This window comes from Mirounga angustirostris, unplaced genomic scaffold (assembly GCF_029215605.1).
Source record: "Mirounga angustirostris isolate CCGP_5_RB_7025 unplaced genomic scaffold, mMirAng1.0.hap1 SCAF_13, whole genome shotgun sequence".
NCBI classification, from domain to species: domain Eukaryota; kingdom Metazoa; phylum Chordata; class Mammalia; order Carnivora; family Phocidae; genus Mirounga; species Mirounga angustirostris.
In genome coordinates this window covers 51665066-51676349 of record NW_026991721.1, presented here as the reverse complement: position 1 = coordinate 51676349, position 11284 = coordinate 51665066, and the positions used below count along the sequence as shown (strand labels likewise).

The 11284-nt window shown below is 53.5% G+C and overlaps 1 protein-coding gene across 1 annotated transcript in view; it reads left to right on the top strand.

The window, feature by feature from the left end:
- The window catches only part of USP35 (ubiquitin specific peptidase 35), a 52875-nt gene that overhangs the window by 1982 nt on the left and 39609 nt on the right, over nucleotides 1–11284 (top strand). The window contains exons 2-6 of the mRNA XM_045894507.3: nucleotides 4894–5575; nucleotides 6617–6749; nucleotides 8295–8424; nucleotides 8832–8933; nucleotides 10471–10629. Coding sequence (XP_045750463.2) covers nucleotides 4903–5575; nucleotides 6617–6749; nucleotides 8295–8424; nucleotides 8832–8933; nucleotides 10471–10629 — 1197 coding nt within the window. The 5' untranslated portion in view covers nucleotides 4894–4902. The remainder of the gene's footprint in view (nucleotides 1–4893; nucleotides 5576–6616; nucleotides 6750–8294; nucleotides 8425–8831; nucleotides 8934–10470; nucleotides 10630–11284) is intronic.

Below are 11284 nucleotides of genomic sequence, written 5' to 3'. Positions count from 1 at the left end.
GGGATGAGAAAAGCAAAGAGGGCCTTGGAAAGCTCAGAGACTTGGACTGCAGGGGGGTTAGGAAAGGCTTCCCAGAGGAGGGGGCATGTGACCTGGGCCTTGGAGGATGAGTCAGAATTTGCCAGAAGAGGGAAAAGCCTTTCCCAGCAGAGAGGACATCACCAAAAGGTGGGCAGCAGGAAAAGCCCACTGCCCATATTCCTTCAGATTTGTCGCCAAACAGTGTTGGTCAAGTTCATGTCTACCCCTGCCCTCCATCAGCCAAGTGTCACAGAAAGGGCTTGAATGTCAAGCTCAGGAGTTCAGATCTTATGCTGAAGGGGCTGGGGAGCCTTGAGAGTTATGAGCAGGGCATGGCAAGATGGACCTTATCATCTAATGAGATTAATCAGACGATGTTTGCAGAGTGGGTCACAGAGACCTGGGAGGGATGTGAGGAAGCCTGAATTGGGCCCAGGGTGTGGGGGCAGGGCATTGGACACACACACACACACACACACACAGACACGGTGCTTTGGGAGTGGTGGAGATGAGTCAGGCTTCACTAAGCAGGAACAGATACCTGTCAATACACAGTGGAAATGTGGAGGGTCATCCAAAAGGGACAGATAAAGGGATCTGGGCTTTCCAGGGGAGGGATCGTGATGTTCCTATATGTTACTGTGTGCCCTGGAGCAGACTGGGTGTTGCTGGGACTCTCAGGCTGTCATGCCAGCAATGAGAGGTATAAACCAAGGGCTCGGGGGAAGAGCAGCAGGATTGGCTGGGAAAGGCTAAGGGGTGGTCAGGTGGTCATCTCCCATTTGGGGGCTCAGAGGCTCAGAACCGTGAAAGAGCACCTACCTCAAGGCTTTGGGCACTATTGGGGCATGGTGCCTGGGCTAGATTCGAAGGCTGGACTCTATTCTGCAGAACACATACCTCTACTGGAGGATGGATTGAGGGAGGGAATGAGGAGATGGGGTTAGAAGGCTACTGCACTAGTCCAGGCAAGAAGTAAAGAGGAGCTGATCCTGGGTGCTGCTGGAGCTCAGGGCGAGATAGTGGAAACACTAATTTGGCAGTGAGGGATGAAATTCCTGGTAGAATCTGTGAGATCAGGAGTGTGTGTCTGCTTGTCTCCTTGCTTGACAGTGTCTGTTTCCCCACTTGGTGCCAGATGGCCCAAGAAGAGACTCATGACTGCCCCAGCTATCATCTTTTTTATATCTTGTCCCCTTCCCTGTCAGGGCTGAAATGGTCCCTATTTTCCAGTTGAAATAGCTGAGGAGCCTGGCAGGGACTCACCCAAGGTCACCTGGTGTTTCAGAAGCAGAGAACCTGGGTCTCCTGCTTTTCATGTGGGTTTTTCTTTTCCTTTTTTTTCTTTTTTAAGATTTTATTTGTTTGACAGAGAGAGACACAGCGAGAGAGGGAACACAAGCAGGGGGAGTGGGAGAGGGAGAAGCAGGCTTCCCGCCGAGTAGGGAGCCTGGATGCGGGGCTCGATCCCAGGACCCTGGGATCATGACCTGAGCCGAAGGCAAATGCTTAATGACTGAGCCACCCAGGCGCCCCTTCATGTGGGCTTTTCTAAGGAAGGATATGGCTGCTGTGTGCTGTGAGCCTGGTGCAGGGCAGCTGTCTCTTGGGTCAGAGCCAGTGTCGACAGGCCATCTCCTTGTCCAGAGCCTAGAGGAATAATCCAACCTTCCCCTGAGGAATGCTGGTGGTCTGCTGCTTCCTCCCCCAGGGAGACCAAGTGCACATTCTTATCCCACCCTGTCAAGGCTGCATCCCTCTTCTATGTTGATCCTCCACGTTCCCATGTGTGCCGTAGGGAAATCAGGCCTTGTCCTGCCTCCCTTCTGTGGCCTGTGATGAGGTCAGGTGAGCTCCAAGCCTCTAAAACCCTTTTGCATGAACGCACCCAAGATATTGAGTGGGTTTGGTTGGTGAATATGGTGACAGCTGACCTCAGACTGCCTGTGTGGGAGTGGGGGCAGGTAGGCAGGGCTTGCCTGGAGTGGCCGGGCCATGGACTGCACAGAGGCTGCATGGCTGGCCTCGGAGATCACAGCCCTCACAGAAGGGCACCACTGCTGGGCCTCCAGCCGCCAGGTGCAAAGGTATCAGGTAGAATGATATGAAATTGCCAACATCTGCTCCTTTGCTTTCATGTGGTTCAACCGGATATCACTTATCCCCATTTTACAGAACAGAAAAGAGGCTCATGATGTGATTTGCTCAAGGTCACATCATGAGTTGCAAGACTAGAATAAAATTTGCCCAAGGTCACACTAGAACTTAGGACTCGCCATTCCTGGTCTGTTTTTCTTTCCATTTCCAGAACCTTCCCTAGTTTTAGAACCCCATTTCTGCCTGCCCCCAGGCCCTCTTCTTCCATACATGATGTCAATATCCCATCGATTAGGGTTTCTTCTTGGCTGCCTGAATAACAGAATTTCTTGGCATCCTGGGTTGAAAGCATATTAAGTCCACTAGCCTGGAGGGCAGGGTGGGGATTTGCAAGGATGGTCTACAAGGGAGGTTGGTCACAAACACTGCCTAGGAAAGAGAAGACCAGAAATGAAGGGAGACCAGTTTTTTAAAGGCCTTTGAGATTATGCCTTGCGTTGGCACTCTTTACCAACACGTCTGTCTCCACCACCAGACTGGAAGTTCCTAAGGGCAAGGGCTTTGCTTCTAAAGCGAAGGGGACTGATTCATTGAGCACTTCCCTGCAGAGTGGAAATAGACTCAGAGAACATAAGTAACAGGGATGGTAAGCAGACTTCATTTCCAGATGAATCTCATTCAGAGTAAAAAGAGTTTAACACACTATTCCAGGAGGCTTGGAGTGGGCCCTGGGCATATGAATTTGTGCTAAGTTACCAGGTGGTTCTGAGGCAGCCAAGCCAGTGTTTGGGAACCACTGATCTGTACTCTGGCTTCACCTCTAGTAATCTCAGATGCCAGCCATTGAGAAGTAAGTCCTAGTTCCTGCCCTAAGGAACTCACGGCCTGGTGAGGGAGACAAACAAATGGGCCCATTGCTTTTAACACATGCAATAATGGAAGCTTGGTCTCAGCCAAGAGCTAGGACAGAGAACGGAGCGTCTCCGTAGGGCCTAGCACAGAGTCTGGGTCCCACAATATCTGTGTTGTTTTTTTTTTTAAAGATTTTTTATTTATTTATTTGAGAGAGAGAGAATGAGAGAGAGCAAGTACATGAGAGGGGGGAGGGTCAGAGGGAGAAGCAGACTCCCCGCTGAGCAGGGAGCCCGATGTGGGCCTCGATCCCGGGACTCCAGGATCATGACCTGAGCCGAAGGCAGTCGCTTAACCAACTGAGCCACCTGGGCGCCCCAATATCTGTGGTTTTGAATAAAAGTTTCTGGCCTCTCATTTAGTAAATGTATGGCTTGTCTTCACACCAACTCCAGGTCTCAAAATAATTTTTACCGAGCCAGTAAGTTTAAACACCTACTGTATGCTGAACCTTATATCAGGTCCTGCCTAGAGTGGGATTATACAAAGAAGAAATGGCCCTGTCTTCTTGGAGCTGAAAGTTGGATATTAAGACAACAAGCTTTACCTTTGTGAACCAGCATGAAAATCAGGAGTAAAAGTGGGTCAGCTTGGGAGAAAGGCTTCTAGGAAACTGCCCTAAGGGAGAGGAAAGGCAAAGGGAAGGCTACTATGCTCAGAGGAATAAGGTAGCAGTAACTCACACCATATTTTGCATTTGCTTCTTCAACAAATGCCTACTATGTGCCAGGCACTGGCCTAGGTGAATGAACAAAACTGACATGGTTCCAGCCCTCAGAAGGAGGCTGACTCCAACCAAGGAATCATGATAAGTACCGTAAAGGAGGACAAGGGCTCTGAAATTGTTAACAGGCATGTTTGATCCAAACAGAGGTTAGGCAAGGCTTCCTTGAGGAAGTGAGTTTGCGCTGAAGTCTGCAGGGTGAGTCAAGCAAGGAGGGGAGGGAAGAACATATCAAAGGGCGCAGTGGCAGGGAGAACACAGTGAGTCGAGAGTGAGGGGCTGGTGTGGACTCAGGCTGGGGAGGGGCAGGCAGGGCCTTGAGCGTGCAAGGCTGTGGAGCTAGGCCTAGAGGCAGGGCAGGCCGCAGACATGATAAACTCTGCTTCATTGGAGGGAATTATGGGATCCCAGCTGTGATGGAGAAATAAGCCACAGGGGGCTGTAGGAATGGAGGGTGAGGGATGTTCTGTTTGAAGACAGCGTGTTGGAGGTAAGCTTTGAAGGAGAACAGGAGTTTGGCTGTGTGGGTGGTGGTGGAGGTCTGGGGAGATAGGATGTTTCAGGCAAAAAGCACAACATACACAAAGAAGTGGAGCCTTAGAAAGGTGTAGATCACTTGGGAAACAGCAAGAAGTTGATTTGGGGCAAAATAAAGTGTGCAGGGATCTCCCCGTTGATCCTTCCTTGGGACCCTAAGCCTGCCTGCCCCCCCTCCTTGGAGGTGTGATTTTGTGTATGTCCCCTCTCATCTTCCCCGACAGGACAGGACTTGGCCAAGATTTTGGACAACAGCTTCTATAACCAGCTTCTACCAGCCCCACGAGTGGATGAGGTCACCAGGGAGGCCTGGGGAGAGAAGGGCAAAAGAGTGGGGGAAAGGGTGGAAGGTTGAGATACTGCTTTTGTGAGATTAAAGACGCTCATCAGCAATAACCACAACTCCCTGGGGGCTCATTACAGGCCAGGCATTGCACTTTACTTCATTCCGATACCTCCCCGTGAGGTATCCTCGCCCCATTTCACAGGTGATGAAACGGAGGCCCAGAAAGGTGGTTGCTCGCCCCAGGTGTTATGCAGGGGCCCCCTTGGGGCACTGGATCGGTTGGCCCAAGTGTGACCGTGCTCCCTGTCTCCTGCAGCGTGGCGCCATGGACAAGATCCTGGAGGCGGTGGTGACGTCCTCGTACCCCCTGAGCGTGAAGCAGGGGCTGGTGCGGCGCGTGCTGGAGGCCGCGCGGCAGCCGCTGGAGCGGGAGCAGTGCCTGGCGCTGCTGGCGCTGGGCGCGCGCCTCTACGTGAGCGGAGCTGACGAGCTGCCCCGCCGCGTGGGCTGCCAGCTGCTGCACGTGGCCGGCCGCCACCACCCCGACGTCTTCGCGGAGTTTTTCAGCGCGCGCCGCGTGCTTCGCCTGCTGCAGGGGGGCGCCGGCCCGCCGGGCGTCCGCGCGCTCGCCTGCGTGCAGCTCGGCCTGCAGCTGTTGCCCGAGGGGCCGGCAGCCGACGAGGTGTTCGCGCTGCTGCGGAGGGAGGTGCTGCGCACCGTGTGCGAGCGCCCGGGGCCCGCCGTCTGCGCTCAGGTGGCGCGGCTGCTGGCGCGACACCCGCGCTGCGTCCCCGACGGCCCGCACCGCCTGCTCTTCTGCCAGCAGCTGGTGCGCTGCCTCGGCCGCTTCCGCTGCCCGGCCGAGGGCGAGGAGGGCGCCGTGGAGTTCCTGGAGCAGGCCCAGCAGGTGAGCGGGCTCCTGGCGCAGTTGTGGCGCGCCCAGCCCGCCGCCATCTTGCCTTGCCTGAAGGAGCTGTTCGCTGTCATCTCCTGCACAGGTGCGTGTGGGCTGGGGCCCGGGCCGGGGCGGGAGCGCGTGCGCGCCGGGGGCCGGATGTGCGCCGGGCCCGTGACTGCACGTGCAGGGTCTTGTGCTTGGCGTGCCCGTGTCGAGGTATGGCAGGTGTGTGTGCGAGGGGCTAATGAACAGGTGCGGGAATGCGATGTTCCTTAATTAGCAGGGCTCTCCTGAGCCCGTGCAGTGAGAACTATCCTGTGGTGGGTGCTGGGCACATAGGGAGGAGCGGACCCAGATCAAGCTGGCCAGAAGGGGGACTGGGGTCGTGAGACAACAGAAAGGGGTGGGGAGGTGTGGATGTCATCATGCCCTTTGGGTCAGGTGGGTTTTGTAGAAGTGGTGACTTTTGATTCAGGTTTTGAGAGCTGGGCAGCAGCAGGGGCAAGGTGCTCAGGGCAGGCAGAGGCCAAGTTCTGGACATGCGATGGAGCCTGTGCATCTCCACTCTGAAATGTAAACTCTCGGTCCTCCACTAACAACTGTGGTACTTGGACTACAGTTATAAATGAGCGAAAGACGATCGGTGCCTTACCTGATTATAGGGCTATTCAGTTGAAAGGAAGAGAAGGCACCTGGCAGGCGAAAGAACCAAGCCCCGATGTATAAGCAGTTATCCAATTGGACAACACATTTTGATAACTAAATGCTCTTTTTCACCTCTAGGCCTTTGTGTGTGTTTCCATCTGGAAACACACCTGTTCTTCTACCTGTTCTTGCCAGCTCCAGTGTTACCCTTTCTTACAGACCTTGTCTGTATAGACACAGGTGGGGGGGGGGTCAGTGCTTTTGTCTGTGCTCAGTGCAGGGCTGGGCCCCAAGCCATGGCAGTGAAGGTTTGTTGGGCAAATAAACTAAGGTGGGATAGGAGGCTGTGATGTTGTAGGAGGTGAGGAGGTGGCCCCAATGTGCTCTTTGCAGAAGCCTGGTCTCGTTCCTTGGGAGCATGAGGGCATGGGGGACTGGGGGAGGTGAGGAGCCTACCTGCCTTGCTAAGCTCATCCCAGCCCCCACACCGTTCCAGAGGAAGAGCCGCCATCTAGTGCCCTGGCCAGCGTGGTTCAGCACCTACCGTTGGAGCTTATGGACGGCGTCGTCCGGAACCTCAGCAATGATGACAGTGTGACAGACTCTCAGATGCTGACTGCCATCAGCAGGTGGGCTGAGGGCTGGGTGGTGGTTAGGTGTCTCTCCCTCCTTCCACTGGGTGGGGTTGCTGGGCTAGATTTAGTGTCAGAAGGCCCAGGACCTCATGCTTTTTTCATTCGTCCATCCTTTCTTGAGCCCTGCTCTGTGCATGGCCCAGGGCTGGATGTGGCAGATGCAAAGAACCTTTCCCTAGAGATGCTCTCAGGTTGGGTGCCAACTGTGTGATCCTGGACAAGTCAGTGAACTCTCTGAGCCTCAGTTTCCCCCCCTGTAATAGCAAAGATGGTATAAGGAGTTGTCAGGCTTCCATGGGGCCATACTAGAAGCTGAAAGTATGTTACAGAGTGCTTCTTGAGTTTGGCAGGTATGATAAATGGAATTGGGGTGCTTTTTATCTCACAGCTTTTGCACACTCCCCCACCTCATTTGAATGTCATCACACCTGTGATCTAGCCACACCTGCCTATCCATTGATCCCAGAATATGCTGCCTTCCCTCCTGCCTACAGGCCTTTGGCTTTGTAGATCCTATTCACCTGGCATGCCTCCCCCACCATGCTTTCCATACCTGTGTGCAGATCTACCATCTCCATTAGGCCTTCTTGGATTTCTTGTCTTTAGTGCATAGTGTGGGCTCTAGAGGTAAGCTGGTTGGGTGCAGATCCTGGCTCTACTACTTCTTGTCTGTGTGACTTTGGGCAAGTTACTCCACTTCTGTAGGCCTCTGCTTCCTCATTTATAAAATGTAGTGTAATTGAACCCATCATAACAGGGTTGTTGCAAAGATTACATAAAATGAGATAATACATGCAAAGTGTTTAGAGCAGTGATGGTAGCTACTGTCATAATTACTATTGCTTTGGTCTGTCATTTTTCTATCTCTTTATAGCATAGTCTTATGAATGTAAAAGTAATGACGTAATGCCATTTTCCTGAGCACTTACTATGTGGCAGCTTCATGCTCTGTGCACAGAACCATTATCTTGTGGGGATCGGATGGGTTAATACATGTAAGGCAGATGGAATAGTGTGTGGTGCAGAGTGAATACTGTGAGAGTTAACTATTGTCATGTCTTTTAACTCATATAACAACTCTGTGAGGTAGGTATTATCCCCATTTTGCAGAGGAGGAAACCGAGGCTAGAGAGGGTGACTTGTTCTAGGTCACAAGCAAGAGTTTGCTGGAGCCAAAGCTTCCAGCGTGGCGGGGGTGGGGGGCAGTGCTGCTCCTGCTGTTGGGTCCCATGGTCCAGGCAGAGGCGGCTGACAGCCCTGTTCTACCACTGCAGCCTAGTGTGTGGGGTGAGGTTTGGAGTGTTGAGAGGGTCTGGTTCCCCTCCTGCTGGGCTGGGAGCCCCAGTCTCTGCCGAATGCCCATGCTGGGCTCATTGGCAGTTCTCAGAGGTGTCTTGTCCATCCCATGGACCCCAGGGCTGCTCTGTGCAGGTGTGGGTCAGTGTGGGGTCTCAGGACATTATAGCTTGTCCCTGGGATGCCCTCACCCAGGCATTTGGGCCTCCCTGGTCCTTGTGTCATTGCCGCTCCCCTCTCCAGGATGATCGACTGGGTGTCGTGGCCCCTGGGGAAGAACATTGACAAGTGGATCATTGCACTGTTGAAGGGCCTGGCTGCTGTTAAGAAGTTCAGCATCTTGATAGAGGTTTCACTCGCCAAAATTGAGAAGGTTGGTGGGCCACTGTCCTAGCCCTGGCTTATGGCTTTTCCCACTTAGCTTTTGCCAGGGACAGTGTGGGCCTGGGAGGCAGAGCACTGGGGCTCCCACCCAGGCTTGCTGTGACCCGGGACAATTCACTGTACTTGTCTGGGCCTCAGATTTCCCCTGTTCATTCCTCTGCTCGCTCAAGAATGTGTGTCACTTTTGGTCTTTCTGTCTCTCCATCCCTCCCATCAGATACCTGTCTTGCTGTCCATCTGTCCATCAACCTAGGTCTGTGAGACTGTCTGTGTTCTTGGTTCTGCATGGGTCTGTTGCTTCAACTCTGGTGTGTCTGACCACCTCTCAGGTCTGTGGCTGCACTTGGTCTCTGAGGCCCAGGCGTGGGGAACTCCTGACCAGGGACTCTCTTCCAGGTTTTCTCCAAGCTTCTGTACCCCATTGTCCGGGGAGCTGCCTTGTCTGTCCTCAAGTACATGCTCCTGACCTTCCAGCACTCCCATGAGGCCTTCCACCTGGTAAGGGCCCTATGTGCTGCCCTGTGGAGGGCCAGTCCTCCATCCCCTACTGGTTTGGCTGGAGTCCAGACATGCTGTCTCTATTGGGTTGGGGGTTTGAAGCCCAAGACCTTGAAGTCCTGGATGTTAGGACTGGAGGAGCCTTGAAACTCCATTTTACAGATAGGAGACTAAGGCCAGAGAATGTGTATGGCTTCCCCACAGGCCCACGGTAGAGTGACAGCCCTAGAATGATGACGGCTAATGTTGCTTAGGGGCCTGCTGTGTGGCAGGCACGGTACTAAAGACAGTACATATGTTAACTCTCAGTCCAGCCCTAAGAGGGAGAATTCTATCATATTTTCCATTTTTCAGCTGAGGAAACTTCAGGTTAGGGAGGTTAAATCATTTGTCCCAGACACAACTGGTGAGCGATACGGGGAAGGTTCTAACTAAGTTGGTCTGACTTCTGACCCAGTGTCCTTCCGATATACCCTGCTGCCGACCAGCACCCACGTGGCCTGGCCTCCAGCCCAGGGCCCTTTCTGTTATCTTTGGGGCCATCCTTTGGGAAGGACAGCCTATAGTTCTTGTGGGGCGGGGGAGGGAAGGAGGGCCTACCCCCTTGCCTTCCTTTCCCCAGACCTGACCTGCAGATGGGGCCCTAGATTCTGATGGCTCCTGGTCAGGGCAGAAATTTCATGCTTTCTAATTTGCCGCAGTGGGAAAAGCGCAGAACCAGGGATTGGGGTACTGGGGGTTGAGTCCCATCTCCATCGTTTGCCAGATGTGATGACCTTGGGCCAGGCGCTTAACCTCTGAGGGCTTGGAACAGGGTAAGCCCCCAGGATGGTGGGAGAGGGTTAGACGAGGTGATATTTGTCAAAAGCCTGCTGCATACTAGGGACCAGATAGATACTTGTTTCTTCCCATCCTTCTCCTGGGTTCCCTACTCCCAGTTCCTGTGGGCTGACTCTGTTCCTCCCTGGGACATTACGGTAGAGCACCCCGTGGGTTTGTAAGTTAGCCTTCCATAGGCCAGAGGAAAACGGCTTTGTTTTAGACATCAGCTTCTCCTATAACACATGGTGGAAGTTCTTGGTAAATTATATAATATCTCTAACTTCAGTTTCTTGATCTATAAAATGGGGATGATAATTGCTGAATAAAGTCATTGTGAGGGTGAAATGTTGGGCATGTAAATGTTTGGTGAAAGAAGGGTGGTAGAAAGAAGAATAACCCTGGTCACTCAGGCCTCAGGCCAGTTGGCTTGGCTTAACAGCTGGGGCTTGGGCCCAGGCCACGCCTCAACTGTGAGGAGGGAATTGTTTATCCCATTTAATAGACGAAGAGACTGAAGCAGGATATCTAAGCTCACGTGTCCTGTAGAAAGAGTCACTCGCCTCCCTAGCACAGAGCTCTGTGTAGGCAAGGGGGACAGTGGCCAGGTGGTCAGACCTCCCTGCTGTGAGGAGCTCGGGGTATCTTCAGCTCTGCCCACCAACCCCTGTCTCGGGTGGTAAATGGTCCTGAGCCTAATCGTGCTCTGCTCTCATAGCTCCTCCCTCACATCCCGCCCATGGTGGCCTCTCTGGTCAAGGAGGACTCCAACTCGGGGACCAGCTGCCTGGAGCAGCTAGCAGAGCTGGTCCACTGCATGGTCTTCCGGTTCCCAGGCTTCCCAGATCTGTACGAGCCTGTCATGGAGGCCATTAAGGTGAGTGACGCTGTCCCCCCTGCTTCCTTGTCCCGCTCCAAAAAGAGTGCTGGCTTGGGCCTTGCTCAAGGCCGTAACACAGGTTAATGGCAGCCCCCCCATCATTTGGTCTCTGCCTGTGTCCCATCACCTCCTCTGGCCCATTCTGTACTTCAGGCACACTCAGCCACCTGCCCTTTCCCCAGATGGTCATCGCTCATGATTGCTCTGAGCCTTTGCATATGCCATTCTCTCTGACTATAAACCCTTCTCTTGCTTTGCCTTCATAGCTCCTCTTCCCATCCAATCTTACCCATTAAGGCTCTGCTCAAGTGTTACCTCCCTCAGAAAGCCTTCCCTGACAAGTCTTGATACCCCCTCCCCACCCCAGGCTGGGTCAGGACTTTTCTGGGCTCCCACAGCTCCATATCCCTTTGTCTTGTGTTGTCGCTGTCTATCTCCCCCCCCACCCCCCCACCCCCTGGCTAGGGCACTCCAGAGCAGTGTTCACATGGCTTTACTGGTGCCCTGCTTTGTGCTAGACCCAGGCTGGGAACTGGGGACACAGGCACGAGGCAGACCAAGTCGCCTCCACTGAGGAGCTTGCAGCCTAGGCTTGCACAGAAGTAACTCTGATGCAAATGGTTTAGGAAATTCCTGTGAGGAACCAGAGAAG